The sequence below is a fragment of the Pelodiscus sinensis genome, chromosome 5 (assembly GCF_052426305.1).
Source record: "Pelodiscus sinensis isolate ZL-2025 chromosome 5, ASM5242630v1, whole genome shotgun sequence".
Taxonomy (NCBI): Eukaryota; Metazoa; Chordata; order Testudines; family Trionychidae; genus Pelodiscus; species Pelodiscus sinensis.
In genome coordinates, this window is record NC_143056.1 from 121,850,302 (window position 1) to 121,868,239 (window position 17,938).

The 17,938-nt window shown below is 50.4% G+C and overlaps 1 protein-coding gene across 1 annotated transcript in view; it reads right to left on the reverse strand.

The window, feature by feature from the left end:
* The window catches only part of LOC102462677 (malignant fibrous histiocytoma-amplified sequence 1 homolog), a 25,111-nt gene extending 7,173 nt beyond the window's left edge, over nt 1–17,938 (reverse strand). The window contains exons 1-8 of the mRNA XM_075928264.2: nt 16,525–17,938; nt 13,098–13,977; nt 11,322–11,613; nt 8,847–9,033; nt 7,102–7,292; nt 5,993–6,474; nt 2,003–2,160; nt 102–261 (exon numbers count right to left, since the gene is read on the reverse strand). Of these exons, the coding sequence (XP_075784379.2) occupies nt 102–261; nt 2,003–2,160; nt 5,993–6,474; nt 7,102–7,292; nt 8,847–9,033; nt 11,322–11,613; nt 13,098–13,977; nt 16,525–16,543 (2,369 nt within the window). The 5' untranslated portion in view covers nt 16,544–17,938. The remainder of the gene's footprint in view (nt 1–101; nt 262–2,002; nt 2,161–5,992; nt 6,475–7,101; nt 7,293–8,846; nt 9,034–11,321; nt 11,614–13,097; nt 13,978–16,524) is intronic.

A 17,938-nucleotide genomic window follows, 5' to 3' on the forward strand; every position in this document is an offset into this window, starting at 1 on the left:
TGTGTGTGGTTTTAGAGAGGATCGCCATTTCAATTGTGGTCACATTCAGACCTCCATCACAGGGATTCCTGGAGGAAAAACAAGTTACAGGCCATACGTACACCGTGTTTTTGTCATCCACATCTGGCCAGACAAATTCTGCAGGACATCCCTCTGTTCGACAAGGCGCCTTCATGCACATATGGAGACCAGGCCACTCCTCAGAGAGCTTCCGGGTGATGAAGATGATCGCCATTATGAAATCCCACGTCAACTGAAATTCTGTAGATGAATAAGGGAAAGAATGGGCTGTTATACATCAGCCACCTGGACTGAGTTAGCCACCCTAGACCACAATTGGTAACAGAGTTACTTGTTGTCGGGGTTATAGGCAAACAGCTGCACCAGCTGGGTTCTTTCCAGTTAATCCAGATTCAGCACCCGTTAGGAGCAAACTGAACTGAAGAACAATCCCCAAAAGCCAGATTGTGCCTTTCTTTGCTTACTTGTGTTGTCGTAACACCAAGCAGCCTCAGGCAGGACCTGGAATTCCATGGTGTTCTACATAAATGGGTTGTATGAACAAGACAAAAAGATGGTCCTGGCTCTACAGATCCTATGATCTCAAACTTGCAATTAAAACATTTTTCTGCTTGTATTCCCATTATGGAATGTGAAGTTCTTCTTTCTGCTTGAGCATCAGAAAACTGGTAAGACTCCGGCACCAAGACACTGAGCAATTTGGGTGGGAGGGAAGATTTCAAAACTCTGGTAGGAGGGGATAGTGGCACTAAATCAACGTCTGTGTAACTCAAACATCAAGAAAAAGAGCTCTCTGTGACAGCATCAACCTCACTCTCTCCTTTGCAGGTGGAGAAAACCCCTTCTCCAACCCTTCATCAAGAACAGGGAAAATGAGATTTGAGGATATCGTGCCTCATACCAAAATAAAAATTAAATGAAAGGAGCCGAAAGTTTACTTGAAAGTTTGAAAAATCTCCATCGGATCTTAAAATGGGGACTCAGACCCATCTCTGGAAGTTTATTTTGAGAGGCAGCAGTGCAGGGGAGGGGCGTGTATCAGCTCGCGTGAGCCGATACACGCAGGGAGCTGGCTTGAAAGCCGACTTCACCCGTGTACCGGCTCCCACTCCCCCAACCCTTACTGCCTCTGATAAGAAGCCTGCAAGTTCTATTAAGGGAGGTTTCCCCAGGCTACAGAGAGAAACTTCCATGGAACAGGCCAGGCCAGGGGAAGTCAGATGGCTTCCTGTAGCCTGTGACCCTTCAGAGAGTTCACTCCTTGGAAACACAACCAATCTGTGAATAACCAAGTGCCAGGAAGGGGCGAGGGGGAGGGAATCATGCTTTACAATGTACATGCACTGGCCATACCCTGAAGGTCCCCCGCATGCAAACACAGGGGCCAGCTTGTTTCAGGCAGTTTGGATGCAGTGCAAGGTAGCAGATGGCAAGTAGGGATGTGAAAGGTTAAACAGTTAACCGGTTACCCAGTAAGAATGCTTACTAGGTAACCGCCTACGCATTATGCTGGGCAGTGGGAACCCAGACAGGTCAGGGCAGCAGGCAGGGCTGCAGCAGCCCCGGCTGGGAGCAAGTGGGACCCTGACCCACACGCCCCTGGCCATGCCTGCAGCAGCAACCCCAAAAGCTCCTGCCCCAGTAGTCCTGGCCACCCCAAGTGTAGGCAGGTGGGATCCTAGCTCAAGCCACACTGCACCGACCCTGGACCACAGCCTGGGTGGGGACAAGCAGGACCCCGGCCTGGGACTCCAGCAGCAGCCCTGGGACTCCAGCCATGCCTGTCCACAGCCACATGAGACCTCCCGCCTGGGCTGTCCTACACCCCCCCAGCCCACTGACAGTTAACTGGCTAATTGATATAATTTTAACCGTTGAACTGTTTTAAACGATATTTACATCCCTAATGGCAAGTGGACAGCTACCCTCCACTCCCTGGGGATGCCCAGGAGAGAAATGGGTGCTGGGCCTCCCGTCTCACCTGTCCTTTGCACTGGCTTGCGGCCCCGGAGTTCGATATAACAATAGCCCTTCTGGTTGTTCTCTTTGATCAGCAGGGGTTTGCCACTGCATACGAGCAGGCACATGACCTTTGCAACCCAGTGGGCTGAGTAGAAGGAGCAAGCTTTCACCATGAGCCTGCAATGAGATTGGAGCGAGACCTCAGTCCAAAGATGCAGATGTTTCCGCCCTGCCATCTCCAGTAAGCCCCGCCTCCTGCCACAGCCTATGTAGCCAACCCCAGGTGGGACAGCAATGGGACAGACTCAAAGACCTCTCATACTCTATTCAACTTGTGAGCATCCGCACGCATTACGAGAGCCGACTGAACTTTTCCACTCCACATGCAGAGTCAAGTTCCCAAACTTTTTGCACAAACGTTTCAGCTTCAATGAAATGTTCATCAGCAAAGGGCTTTGTGTCCAGGAGGGAATTTCTGGTCCATGTCAGACAAAATGCCCAGAATGGCCCAGAGCTCAGGGGTGAGGCAAGTCTGTACTAGCTGATTCAGAGCAGCATCCGGCATGTGGGGTCTCCAGATCCCGGGTCTGTGCCTTCATCACCACCGGCTAATCCGGAGTGGGAGGAACTTCTGTCTCTTTGCACAACATATTGTAAAAAGGTGTCAGGTTTGTTCTGCACCAGAACAAAATAAAAACCCCAAAACCTTGGAGGTTTCTTGCAACAACTGAAATGTTTCCTGGCCTGTTCTATTCATTAACTCCGTGATACTCAGCCCGAGGCTTGCAAGCCACAAATGGCTCTGTAATGCGTCTGCTATGGGTCTTTGCAGCATGTGCCATCAATCAGGAGGTTTTTACTATGCTATCAAATACAAATACTTGATCAGTCTTTTTACTGTAAGAGAGAGAGAGAGAGAGAGTGTGTGTGTGTGTTTTCTCCCTCTCCCTCTCATATATATATATAAAAAAAATTTTCCTGCAGGACAGAGTGACATCACCACATCATTTGCATCCTCATGCTGCCACCCACTTTCGTGCTCAGCCGCTTGCTGTGGCCAGCCTGGGCGCTGTCCCCTCAGGGCATGAGCTGCTCCAGCTCCAACTCCAGTGTCACACCCCTGGGGGCTGCGCAACCAGGAGGGACTGCAGTGGCTGGGTCCCACCATCCGAGCCCCTTCCACGCCTGACATACACATCCAGGACGCAGTGTCTCCCCTCTGCCATCCAAGCCCAAACCCCCACTCTCCTGAGCTGCACCGGGCCTCCTTCGCCATCCGAGCCCGACCCCCACCCCACCCTCCACTGCCATCTGAGCCCAACCCTTCCCCCAAGGCCACCCCATGTCCCCTCCACCATCTGAGCCCAATCCCTCTCCTCCCCTGTCACCCGAGCACCCAACGTGTGCCTACTTCTTCATTGCTATGTGCAGTGCTGGCATGCCCCAGAGGCGGTCTGCTGGCAGCACAATGCAGTCCCAGTCTGATCAGTCTCTCTTCACACACAACCTTTCTGGGGCTCTAATCATTTTCACTGCCTGGCTTGCAAATCTCTCCATGTCTGCTACATCTTTTTGAAGGCAGGGTGACCGAAAGTGAACGCTGCCAGCACTGCAGGTGAGGACAAACTCTCAACTTACAGAATGGCATGAAAATTAAGGTTCTCAATTAGCTGTCGTTAACTCAAGTGATTAATGCGAAACAAATTAGCTAGATTTTAAAAAACAGTGGGAGGCAGTGCCTGAGCTATGGTGCTAGGAGCCGCGCCAAAGAAAGTGGCCCCCAGACCCTGCACCCCCAGCTTCCAGCCCCCTCACTCATTACACTGCTGAGACCCTGCACCTCCACCCTGCTCACTCACCCACTCCGCTGAGACCCTGCACCCTATCCCTCTCACTCATACCCCCCGAGCTGACACCTCCAGCCCCCTCACCCCATCCGCTGGGACCCACAACCCCAGCCTGTTCCTGCTCCCTTCCCATAGCCTGCTCCTGCACCCTCCCCCTGCCCAGACACCTGTCCCCAGAGAGAGGGGGGTTGGCGAGCACAGTAAGCAGGGGCCACAGCCCCCTAGTTGTATATTACATTATATACAAAATTCCTAGTGTGTGTGTATATTTTTGTATATAATATTTAATGTACACACACACACACACACACACACACACACACACACACACACACACACACACACACACACAATCTCTTTCTTGCCAACTTTTGATACCCTCTCAGCCCTGGGTAGGCCAGCAGCCTAAAGCGTCTCCCTAAAGTGACTAGTGGCCCCATGTATTAGACAGCCTGGGTGCTTGGTCCACATTGGGCAACACAGGCACACCCCCTAGTAGTAGTAAGGAAGGCTGGGTACGTGGTTCTGAGGTAGTGCCTCTGCCTCCTCCTCAACACTAGATGCAGAGAGACGACCCCAATGTGAACAAGCCACCTTGCCCACATGGATCGCTGGGGTACAAATCAATGCTCTAAAAACTGAATTGAAACTTGGTAGTGAATTTATAAACAAAACCGCTCTACCGCCAAAACAAGAGACTGCCCGCACGTCTCCCTTAGGGGAGAGGATGAAAGAGCAGACAGGTGCATAGTCAGGATGCTTAATGCACTCAGACACTCCCGTGATGTGCACAGCGATATAAAAACATTCAGAGTGGAATAGAATTAGCCATCCCTTCAAACACTGGAAACCCCAGACCCTGACTGCCTGTTAGGTCGGATTCATCACTTCTCGGGTTAATTATGAGCCAGGTCCTATGACATGTTGTGTCCAAACTCATCCCCGTGGCAGGTGAAGACTGGTGTTTGTGAGGGTTCAGAGATGAGCTGCCCTACAGGGCATAAGATCAACTGAGGTGCAGGAGGAAGGAAGCTCACAACTTCCTTGTATTGCAGTGACTTGGACTCTCAGCCTTGCTCTCCTGGCTGTCAGCAGGGAGCAGCCAGACTGGCAAACAGAGAGATTGGGTTTTCTGCTCTGCTAGCTTACAAACCACAGGCAGCAAGACTCTCAGAGGAAGGCGGTGACCCAGCAAGTGGCTCTGGACTATCGGCTCAGCAGGCTGAGAACAAGGTTTGCTCTCTCACCTGGGCAGCCAGAGTTTGGTTTTTGCTGCCCAAAAGGGAGGACCCCAGGAGCTCCAGCCAGGCAGAAGGTCTGCCCAGAGGAAGGGAAGGGTTTGGGTGTGCTCCCTCTGCCCCACGAGTCCTTGCACAGAACACATCTCCTCCAGCTGGCCATTTGTGAAAGAGAGCAGGGCTCAGCCAGTGGGATTATGAAAGTGTCCTCCCAACTTCCCTTCCATAATGCTCCTTGCAGTTACTTTGTTCAGATCTTCTCAAAGCACTAAGAGATGGCTTAGCAGACCCATAAGAGCTGGAGACCGGAACAGCGGGGAACCCATCTCCTAGCACAAATCACCACAGGCATGTGGTTTGCCCACTCCCAGCTCTTAAGGATTACTGGATAGAAATAAAGCCATAGGGGGCGTGTCACCAGAACAAGGTACAATGACTGACATATGTGGCACCAATCAATACAAATGGGAAGGCTGAGGCATAAATGCCTGGGCGAACACAGCTCTTATTAATCATTTGTATGACAGTAGCACCTGCAGGCCTCAGCTGAGTTCATAACCTCCTTGGGCCAGGTGCAGGACACACCCAAAGAAATTCCACTCTGGGCAGACGGAGAATTCTTCTTCCCATTTCACAAATGGAGAACTGAGGCTCCAAGGGAGATGAAGTAAATTGCCCAAGGTCACACAGACTCTATGGCAGAGCTGGAATTGAACCCAGATTTCTGGAGAGCCAGCCCAGGGCCTTAACCTCTAGGCCAACCTTCCTTTCAGGCACTATCACTGAATGTGCTTGTTTATACTAGTACCAGGCATGCGCTTCCCAGACAGATAAGAAGGAATGACCCCTATGCTGGAGAACGGCCAGCTCAGGACATGCGGACAGGCAGCAGCAGATGGCTAAGGCAAGGGGGCTGCTCATTACCTTTGAAAGAAGCCCTCCGGGATCTCAGGTGAGAAGTAGGCCCGGATGTGGAGATCCTCCGGATGGTCTCCTCCCCATCTCTCAGAAACCTCCTTGCTCTGGTTGAGGTATGTGGGAAACAAGTAACAGGCCTCTCTGTGGTCCTGTACTGTTTCCCACGGCCTCCCTGGCACAAACTCCTTGGCCCCTGGGTTGAGGTTCTTGGCATTCCTCACTTCCAGGCAGATCTCAAAGTGCTCCAGCAGACTGAACAGCTTCCCCTTCTTGACCTTGTGCCCCACCATCTCCTCAAAGACGTCCTTCATCCCTTCCAAGTAGAGCTGGTGCTTGACCAAGGCTCGCATGGCCTGCTGGCACAGCATGGCCTTCGACTTGAATGTCCACACCCAATTGGACTGGTCTCTGATGGTGGCATGTTCTCCCACCAGCAGGTCCACGGAGATGTTCTCCAGCTGCTGTACAAGGCGATCCCTTACAAGGATCTGAACATGAAGAAACAAGAGGTCAGCAAACCCAGGAACATTACAGGGATGGATGCCGTTTTCCTTAGGTACTTAAATCACCCCTTCATATCTGAGAGCCTCGCAGTCTTTAATGTATCTGTCCCAAGAAGGGAGGGAAGTTCTCTACTCCCCATTTTATGCAAGGCCACTGAAACACAGGAGACTAAGCATCTCATCCAAGGTCACAGGAGAAGCCCATAGACAAGCAGGCTGCGTCTAGATTGGCATGATTTTCTGGAAACGCTTTTAACGGCTGAAGATTATCTGGGCCCCCCAATTACTCCCTTTTGTTTACCTACATCACTGACTCTCACACAGAGCTGTTAGGATAATTGCTTGCTTGCAAAGTCCTTTGAGAAACCTATTTGACTGACCTTTGTAAGTGTCAGAGCATCTCAGAGACTTGTCCCACAAGCAGACATGGCTGGAGAACAACATCCTTTTCTTCAAGGCTTGCTCTTTCCAAACCCACCCATCACTCTCCTGCCTGGACAATGGTGCAGTGGGTGGCACAAACCAGAATGTGCATGGCAGCGGGACGCTGCTTCCCAGAGAAATAACCTAGTCCCGGAGTGAGGGTTCTACGGGTATGATCCCCTTGCTCACCTTGAACATGGTTATCAGAAAGGCTGGCCGGAGAAAGACCGTACTTTCCAGCTGCTTGATTTCTTCATACCAGATAATCAGCCCGATGCGATGGAGGTATCTCAGGATGTCCTGGAAAAGCTCTGTGCCCAGATGGGTCAGGTACTCTCGGCGGGTGATTTCACTGAGCAAGTGGTTGAGGTCCATCATGCCTAGCGAGAGAACAGGGTTACATGGAAACTACTAATGCAGGGTTTCAAACAGCAGCTGAAATGCCAGTGTGGGAGGCCTGGTCCGAGACAGAGTCCTAAAAGGGCCAACGTACATCAGGGCTAACATCTTTGAGCTGGGCAAATCCCACTCCTGGTCAAAAGTAACTTCTGTCAGAATTGGACACATGAATCTCAAAGCATAGGGTGTGCTCAGTGCCTTTATTTGATTGATGTTACCTGCCGTGTTTTTCAGAGGCTGATGGATACGTGCACATGCACACACACAGGTATGTGGAAGTGAGTATGGAAATACACAGAGCTCCCTGCTAAGGGCTACAGGAGCAGGTCCTTGCTCAAACTAGTAGCCCCACTGAAGTCTAATCATTAGGATGGGGAAACGTGTGCAGGAGCAGGCCCCTCTTTGGCACTGCCAATATGTTCCCATAAGGAACTCAATGTAGCTCACTCTAGCACAATTAAAAGAACAAAAGAACAATTTATTCACTCCAGGTGAACTCTGCACGGAGACTGATGATGTGGGCTGCCACACTTCCGCTTAATCCACACAACACAGAAAGAGAACATCCACACCCGGGGATTGGAGCACTGAGCTGGCATTTCAGCCTGCATCTGTTTCTGACATCTTCCCTCTCCCCCTGGCTCTGTAGTCTGAGCCAGTAGAAGCAGGCACAAGGAAGATCTACACTCCAGCCAGGATATCCCATCTGCCTCCCTAACCTCCAGTTCTCAGCTACGTGCCTGGCTCCATTCTCAACAGTGCTGAGCAGCGACAATTCACGGGGACTTCAGTGGAACTGCAAGTGCTCAGTTCTTCTGAGTATCAAATTCATCTTGTTCTCTTTGCTCCTTATCTCTAGAGCCTCTCCAGGTCTCAGCTAATCCAAGATGGGCTATTTTAGAACATCACTGTAGGATGACCATGTGGAAGGGACTGTGCTGGAATCAATAGGGCTCCCTCTTTGGTCACTCGGCATGCAGTGAAATTGCAACAACCCCCCCCCCCCCCACCACCACCACCATCACCACGAGAGGACAAGCTGGGAACACAGGGAAGATAAAATTGACAAGACACATAATGGAATACTAATGCTCTGGCCTGCAAGAAAACAGAGGTCACTTCCCCAGTCTCTCGCTCCCAAGAGCAGCATCCGGGATAGCTACAGACCACCACCTGCTTAGCTTCTAGACTATGTTGAATCTCTGAACTGCCAACACCTCTCCAATGGATTAGAGTTTATTGGGCATCAAAGGGAGTCCTTGGCCAGCCCTCCTTAGCCAAAAAGATGGTGGCTGTGGATCAGTGATTTTTTTGTTTAAAAAAAAAAAAAAAAGGTGCCAGTACACCAGGGGAAAAGGTGCCAGTACTCCAGGGGAAAAGTTGTTGAGCTGTGACTGGAGGTGCGTATCCTGGCAGTACTGGGCAGTACCATCACACAAAAAAACATTAGCTGTAGTGTAGGTCCCCTAAAGAAGTGAACTCTCAGTGGGAAAGGGTGGTGGAGGCAAGGGAATGCCTATTGATCCGATACTTACCATGTTCTGCAGTCTCCTCACTCTGCACTATATCTACAATTGCAGCTTCCACTTCCTTATAAACAGGGGGCAGCACTCGAATAACATTAGGAAATGTTTCTTCATTCTTGACATGCTCCAAAATAGTAGTTTCAAGCTTTTTAATATCCCCGTAGTCAGTGCAATTGACAGGAACAAGGTTTAAAATCTGGAATGAAAGAAAAACAGAATTCAGCAGCCCTCTGATACTACAGGATACTCAGGGCACAAGAGCCAGCTGGAACAGAGGGGGGATATACAGCGTCCTGCCTTCATATATACAGCATTATACCATTATTTGATTAAATGGAGTTAAAAATAGTTGTAGGCACTAAGCCTGCCCTCAGGATGTCCCTACTCCTGGGCCAATTGTTGTGATTGTACAATCACACATTCCTAGTTCTTGTGTTAAAATGTTTTTCTCTCGTGTTGCTCTGAGACACCCACACAAACAGGGGGAACTGACTGACCATACACTGGAACCAGGGAAGCTGAGCAGACATAATATTCAACTGACAAAAATGTTTTCACTGATGAAGTACAAACTTAAAAGCTATAATAAGACTTTTTAATAAAAAATTAGAGAAAATAAGAAAAAAAAAACCCCAGACCTTCCCTTGTGCTACTGTGGGCTGAATTAAAGCACAGTGCAGCAAAAACCCATGGGAAAAGATTGCAGGAGGCAGAAAAGCAAACCACTGGGCCATATGTCAGTGGATCACGGCAGACATGTACGCCATATCTTGTCTCACTCAAGCCGACAGCAAGCACGAACACAAAACAGGTACCACATGCCACTTCAGAGAGGGACCAAAGCCAAAGGTTGACATTTTTTGGTGGGTTGTGGTGGCGGGAGAGGTAGTTTTTGTCTGCCATTTATAAAAGTGTTAAGGATCCAGTAATCCCATTGCCTAGTGCGGGGTTGGGCAATAATTTTTGACAAGGGAACCACTCCAAGATTTGGAAAGTGATCAAGGGCCACACTCTTCCATGATATTAATGGAGATGCGGGGTCTGGGATGAAGGTTGCAGAAGGAAGCTTGGGGTGCAAGAGGGAGACTGGAATCTGGGAGGGAATTTGGGTGGAGGCAGCGGTTGTGACCTAGGGTAGGGGACTGGAGTGCAGGGGTTTGGGATGTGATCTAGCGTAGAAGGGGACTGAGCTGGGGCAGGAGATTGGGGTGCCAGATCTGGGAGGGGATATGGGTGCAAGAGGGGGACAGAACATTTGGGTATGTTGAGTGGGGGAGCAGAGGGTTGGAGCGTGAAGGGGCTAGGGTGCCAGAAGCAGGCTGTGGCCAGGAGACTTACCAGCCAGCAGCCAAACCAGCCTGCCTGCAAAGCTAAACCTTGCAGAGCTTAAAACATTTCCAGCCATCCGGCCTGCTTGCCTGGCCATGTGCTTCAGTGAATAACTAAGCCAAGGAGAGGGGGCATAGTGGTTCTTGGCTGCCTGTTACTCAGACAAGCAGCTCCCATTGGCTGGCTTCTGGCCAGAAACCAGCCAATGGGACTGGGAGGCAGCTCCTGAAGCTTCCCACCTCTCCTCCAGTTTTGAAATAGAAACAGAACTCGGCAGCCAGGTTTCTGCAGGACGCAAGCAGGGGAACCTGCCTCCATGGGCCAGATCCGGTGGATTGGTGCCGGATCCAGCCCACAGACCGTATTTTGCCCAGGCCTGGCCTAATGGTTCATGTGCTAGCCTAGGACTTAGAAGGTTTCTGTTCAGTTCCCAGCTCTGCCCCAGACTTGCACTGCGACCTTGGGCAAAACATACCATTCCTCTGAGTCTCAGTTCCCCATATGTAAAATGGGGATCATCGCTCTTTCCTACCACCCAGGAGTGTTGCAAGGATTTATACGCTGGAGTTTGCTCTTATTACTGAGAGGCCATGCAGGTACCTTAGTTGCATAGCAGTGCCCTGGGGAGATCCAATTTCATAGGGAGAATACACAGAGACAGAGAAGCACCTTAAAAGATTCCATTTTCATGAAGATGTCCCCAAGAGCAAGAGATGGGGTGAGAGGGAAGAAAAAGAGAAACACAAAATGTCAGGGAAAGAAACAAAAAACAGTGATTCCTTAATACTAAAGCAGGCCGCACAGAATAGTTTAAACTTTAAACTTGACAAAAGTTTATGAACTTTGCTGAAAAAGTGGGGGAGGAGTTAAAATTTGTTGCCAAATATTTCCCCCGTCACCGTCTTTTTACCCGTTTTCTTTTTAAATTAAGCAGCTCTAGTAACAGAGATTTCCAGAACATTCACCATGTAACAGCTCTATATAGCCTCGGTGGTCTCAGTGCAATGAGCTCACAATCCAGAGATTAAATTAAAAGCAGAGACTTAATTGGCCTCAAAGGGGCTGAGCAATATAAGTTCCTTGGAGAAGGGACCTCATCTCCTATGGGCTTGTGCACACCTATGGTGCCGTGTAATAGCCAATCAATAGCCCTACAGTCAAGGTGCAGCTCTCCATCTCCTTCAGTCTGTCCCACTGGTCCACGTAGAATTCGGACTCCTCGCTGCTTTCCAGGTTGTTGATGAAGTGGGCAAGGTTCCTCTTCCTTTCCTCCAGCATGGCCTGGACCTTGCCCATGATGTCCTGCTTCTTTTCTTCTACTTCTTCCTCGGTGCAGCAGTCCACGTGGGTTCCCACAGGCAGGACCACAGAGTTGGGGACTCGCATGAAGAGGTTATTGATCCAGAAGCCAACCAGTTCCTGGAAGACGTCATTATTGAGCTGGTATCTGAGGGGGGGGAAAAAGAAAAATCAAACCAACCCTCAGCCAGTTATCAGTGCAGGGTGTGACAATGTGCGGTGGGTCATCCCAGAATCGAATATGGCGTTGACACTGAAGCACACAGAGCTCTACAGCATGAGCTGAAGGACTGCATCTCTTAGCTGGGATCTGTAGCAGACGCATTTCTCTCTGTGAATGAGGTAGAAAAGAGGACAAGTGCAATGCAGCCAGGCCCTAAGGCCAAAAGGTCATCGAGAAGTCCTCCAGGCAGGCTAGAGTGGCTGTAGAGGAACCACCTAATCAGGAGCCAGAAGGGATTAGAAAAGGAGCTGCAGGACTAGAAGCAGCTCAGCTGCAGCCCGGACCTGAAGAGAGAAGGTGAAAGGGGCTGGCTGGCAGAACTTGGGACAGCTCAGGGCGGGGAGCTGTTTAGGGCATGGTCTCCAGGAGGAGCAGCTCTGGAGGCACCACTCTCCTACTGAGTGGGGAAACAGATTGAGAGCCTGGACTCAGAGGATACATCTAGACTACAGGCTTCTTGCACAAGAAACTTTTTTCGGAAGAGATCTTCCGAAAAAGCTTCTTGCGAAAGAAAGTGTCCACACTGCAAAAGCGCATTGAAAAAGCGATGTGCTTTTGCAAAAGAGCGCATCCAGATTGCCTGTAAACTGCAATTGCTATGGACAGAATGGCCACCAGGGCACCTGTGCTTTTTCCTCTTACCTCTTCTTCCGAAAAAACTCCCTCTTCCCCGTCCACACATGCCTTTTTCCGCAAGAGAGCTTTTGGAAAAAGGCTTCTTCCTCATAGAACAAGGATTACCAATACCGCAAAAACCCCTCTGTTCTTTCGATTTACTTGCGGAAGAACGCAATTGCAGTGTGGATATTCCTCAAGTTGTGTCAGAAATATGGCCATTGTTCTGACAAAACTCTGTAGTGTAGACATACCCAGAGAGACACTCTAGAGAGGATACCAGCATAGGCCCGGTCAGAGGTATACCCCGGACGGGGTTTGTGATTACACAAAGAAGTGTGACTCGGCCAGAGGGCTGAGTAACCACAAGGCTTTTAAAAGACTGAAGTAGTGCAGGAACCTGCACGTGGTCAAATGGGAGCGCTTGTGGAAGGTGAGTGCTGACCCCATTACAACAACATACACCAAACAGTGCGTTCTCTCAACACCTTCCTCTAAGCTAGTGTTGGATACATGAGACCGGATGATCAATCTATAGGCTTGGCCTTACTGGTACAGACTCACGTGGGCCATGATCAGTACTAGCTGCAGCAGCTGTTCAGCGACCTACATAAAAGGAGCTTGATCGCACCTCAGGAGACTGGCAGTTCCCTTGCAGAGAAGGCAGAAAGAATGCCCAGGGAGACTGTGCCATGAGAGCCCTGGCCATGTCACTTCCCTGCCCCCTGCCTATATCGTCCCCGCATGTCTGCCCGATCTGGTTAACACAAACCAGCCCATTGCATAACACTTACGTCTGGAAGTTAATGACCAGGATGACGAGGGCCTGTGGGGTGATGAACACGTGGTGAGTCACATAATACTCCAGCTGCCCAGCAAAGTCCCAGAAAAGAAATGTGAAGTCCTGGATGAGGAACTCACTGATCTCAATCCCTACTGTCCGTTCCTCCTCAGACACCAAGACTGCTCGCCTCTGCTTCAGGCTCTTGCAGATAGTAGATTTCCCTGCCAGCGATGCTCCCAGGAACATGGTCTTCACCCTCCTGTCTTCCTCCGCCAGGCAGTTCTGCAGATGGCAGAAGTAGCCGAGGATCTGCTGGATGCCCCCAGCACAGACTTCATTGGGAGGTTCCCTTAGTGGGTTCCCATTTGCCTTGAACATCTTCAGCGGCCTCCCTTCAAACAGCTCCCTGGGGAGCTGGCGCAGCCCGTTATTCTGCACATAGAGCTCCTGTAACTGCACCAGCTCCAAGACCGCTTGGGGGAGAGCACGGAACAAGTTGTTGGACAGGTTGAGGTACTGGAGGCTGCCGCTGCAGGTGGCCAAGTCCTTGGGCAGAGCACTGAGGCGGTTGTTGTTCAACCGCAAGTGCGTTAGCCTGGGAAGACAGGAGAAGATGCCCTCCGGGATGACCCGGATTTGGTTCTGATTCAGTTCCAACTTCTCTAGGTGGACCAGGCTCTGGATTTCCCCTGGGAAGTCTGCGATCTCATTCTTGGACAAGACCAGCTTTCGTAAGTTGCAAAGCTTTGAAATCCCAGGGACGTATTTCAGCTTGTTCCGGTCGAGGTTCAGGCTCTCCACTCGGGGGTCCTGCAGGACTGTAGGAGGCAGCACTCGGAGCCTCATTGTGGAGAGAGTCACTTTATTCATGCAGTCATCTTGCTCCTGACCTAATGGATGGAACAGATCACGGCAGCTTGTGAGCCTGGCTCCCTAGAGTGCACCCACTATTCTCCTGCCTGAAATCTGACTGCCCATTTGGGGGCCTGAAAGGCTGAGCTCCTTTAGCCCCTCATTACTGTCCCACGTCTCTTCCGTAATGTTCTAAAAGCTCAAACACGCTACATTAAAAACCTGTGAAAAGTCGTTGCTGCTGCAGCGACACAGGGGTGTTGTTTTAGCAGCACAGAGATAGCCCCAGCCCTGCATCCGTGACAAAGCACTACCCAACAGTCTAGAAAAGGGCATGAATATTGTGTTGGATTGAAACTGCAGGGGGGATGTTGAGGAGGGACAGTCTTATCAAAACTGTGGGGCTGAATGGAAAGGCAAGAGGTCACCCAGTCCAGCCCCATGCACTGAGGCAGGGCCAATTAATCCTATTAGATCCCCGGCAGGCATTTGTCCAACCTGCTCCTACCAACCTCCCATGATGGGGATTCCACAATTTCCCTTGGAAGCCTTTTCCCTTGGAACTTAACTACCCTGATCATTGCAAAGTGTTGCCCAACATCTAAGCTACATCTCCTTTGTTGCAGACAAAGCCCATCCCTTCGTGTCCTGCCTTCAGTAGACAGAGAGAACCATTGATCCCCGCCTCCTCTCAGCAGCCCGTACATCACCTGCTTGAAATTTGATGAGGAGACAAGTTTAAAGAGCCATACCCGCCCCTAAAGTGCCAGAGGGATCTCTAATGACAGCAGTTCAGGGTGCCTGGGTTAGTGACTCAGGAATGACTCATAGGAGTGCTTCATCCTGAGTCACTAATGGGTTTCCCTCAGGCACCTACTGAGCCAACCCATGCTCTTTGGTGGCAAGAGAGGATGGCAGGGTGAGTCACACCACTAGAGCTGTAGCCAGCCATGAATATATTTCTCTCTGTGGTCAGGAGCTCAGTTCAGGACCTTCCCTCAGGCACTCACTGGCCTTGAGTTCTAGGCCAGTGTTTCTCAACCTTTTTTTTTTTTTTTAAACAAAGTACCCCTTTACAAAAATTATAAGTACCCCAAGTACCTACAGTTTTCAGACACACACAATTTTTTCCTACCATTGCAACGCATTTGTTTAAACAACTTAATCGAAGCCGGGCAGGTGATGACATTTTTGGGTGTAAAAAGTACAAAAATAATAAAGCGCTGTAAAACTTAAAACTAAAATTCAGTTTTCTCCAAATTTCAGTTATGTTGACGTACCCCCCCAGACTTCTCGAGTACCCCGAAGGGTACTCGTGCCACCGGTTGAGAAACACTGGTCTAGGGACCCCAAGCAGATATATAAAACGGGGATATTTTAGTTACGTAGGGAGGAGCAGCTTGGGAATTGCTGGCAGCCAATGTGCCAGAGGGGACTAATGTTGTCAGGGGTGGAAGGAGAGCAGCTATGTTGGGGGTGGCCAACCCATTTAACAAAGAGACCCAAAACAGTGACAGAAAAAAAAATGCGAAGAGCTGCACCAGAATTGTTAAGCAAAAAATAGCCCCCCAGAACAGAATTGTTAAGTAAAAACAAAAACAAAAAATTAAAAGGAGGCTGACCCTTTAAGACAGCTGCCATCTTGGCCACCATTTTTTAAAAAAACAGCTCTGACCCAGTAAGCCTAGGGAAGCCGGAGGGGTGGGAGAGGGAAGCTAACAGGAGGTGGGGGCCGTTTGGGGGAGCGCAGGAGCGGCTTCACAAGCTGCACTTTTGGAGGGCAAGAGCCGCAGCAGGTTGGCCATGTCTGAGCTATTTGAAGAATCACCCCTGGGTTTCAGAAGGACTAAAGCATTCAAGTAGCAGCCTGCCTGGCCATCCCCAACCCCAATAGGAAGGGAACCTACAGCAGAGGGGTAGATGCTGGGGAAGATCACTGTAGACAGAGGGGGCTGTTCTAGGCAGGGCCGTCTTTAGGATTCACAGGGCCCTACGTGGGGCAAATGCCTGTTAAATGGCTGCATTGCCACTTGAATGGCTCTTTCACAGGTTCTGCTAATAGGGCTGGCAGGCTTTTTCACTGTCACGTAAACTGGATCCTCTCAGGAGAAAGCAGAGCTACAGAACAGACAGGAAGAGACAGATGGGGGGACACTAAGACCCAGTGGTGCCCTACGCAACGGCATATTCTGCCTATGGCTAAAGACAGCTTTGGCGCTAAGCCAAAGAAAACACGACCGACTTCTCCATTCCGCTTCCTGTCTGGGCCCACGGCTATGGTGCCTCACATACAGCTGAGAGCTTAGGAGCTGAACTCAAATGACTCTCCTCACAGTGAAAACCCTTGGGAGGTCTCACCCCTCATTGAGAAAGTGTTAACACCCCTCGCCTTTACCATATCCTCCCCTCTGCCCCACGTAGGGCAGAGAATTTACATCTGCTGCTCCTCATTTTCCCCTATCCCTCTGCTGGGGCAATCTCTGAAACCAGTGCAAACCTCTCTCATTTCCTCCCTCCCTCCCCCAGCAACAAGGAGCTTGGGAGTGGGCAGCAGCAATAGGGAAAGGAGCTTGCTTGCTACTCACAGACTCTGTGCTGGGCCATGCTGTCCCTCCCAGCCTGAAGCAGCCGGATCCTTCCTGCAGTTCACACGCCACTGCTACATTTCCACAGCTTCCCCTTTCCTTGGGAGTTCTTTCGACTCCACCCTAGAAAATGATTTCAAAATCTCTGTATCACTCTTCTTGCATAAGACCCAGGGAGGAGGTATTGGGTATTCATTAGCACACACCAGTGGAGGTGTTAGAATTAGTGGGGCCCTGGGTACAGCTTCATTTTTGGACCCAGCCATGAAAAAATATTTTATTTCGATTTCTCATTCTTTTTTCATCCTCCTCCTCCATTATAACTAATAGGAAGTAAATGAAAAAAAAATGAGGTACCTTGAGTACCTGCGGGCTCTAGGATGTGAGTGTGGGCTTTGGGCTGGGGGTTGAGAGAGTGCAGGTTCTGGGAGGAAGATGAGTGTGGGGAGCAGGTTCAGGGCTGGATCAAGGGGTCAGCACTTCAACCAGGCAGCATAGCTCTCAAAGCAACCAGCATACCCCTCTGGAAGCCACCCCCCTTGACTGCAGTTCTCAGCCAATCGGAATTGTGGGGGCAGCACACTAGTAAGGGCAACATTTGGAGACACCCCCCTTGTGCATCTCCAAGATAGGGAGGCACAATGAACAGGGAGCTGCCGCCTTAGCCCTGCTGCTGGTACGTCTTTGCATGCCCAGAAGGCAGCAGGTCATGGTGCACTGCCCAGGGCCAGAGCAGTGCAGATAAAGCCACCTCCCCTCCACTAGCGGTGTGCAGAGATGTGTCAGCAGCAAGCTGCTTCCAGGAGCAGCATGGAGACACAGACCAGAGCAGGCAGGTCTTTTTTTTTTTAATCCTGGTCTTTATAACATCCTCTGGAAAGAGTTCCACAGGTTGACACTGCAAACCTCAGCCATCTTCAGGGGCAATTGATATCAAGGTATATCACAGGGAGAGATGGCCACTTAGCAGTATGTAGGAACCAAGCAGTAATGGAGATGGCGCTAAGTACTGCACGACTCCCAGCAGTTTTTACCCCCCAAAAGCTAGGGGGGGGTTCATGCCAGTTCTAAGATCATGCCCAAGACACACAGGATCAGCCATGTGCCTTCTTCTAGGCTATGGTTAAAAGGCTCAGTATATGTGGTATCACTTGCCCTGCAATCTCGGGTGCCTCAACTTTACTGTGGTAGCTCCCAACCTGACTTGCTACCAGGGATGCCCTGAGGGTTCATGTATTGCTATAGCCATGGCCCAGAAACTGACCCCAGCAGCCTGTCAGCGACACACCAGACACACACTGACTTCCGGCAACCTTGGCTACTACCTGAAGGTTGACCCCAACACACTCCTACTTCTGAATTTTTCCTAAAACATTAGTCTCAGGCTCATAGGCAGGAATTTCTGCGGGGGGAG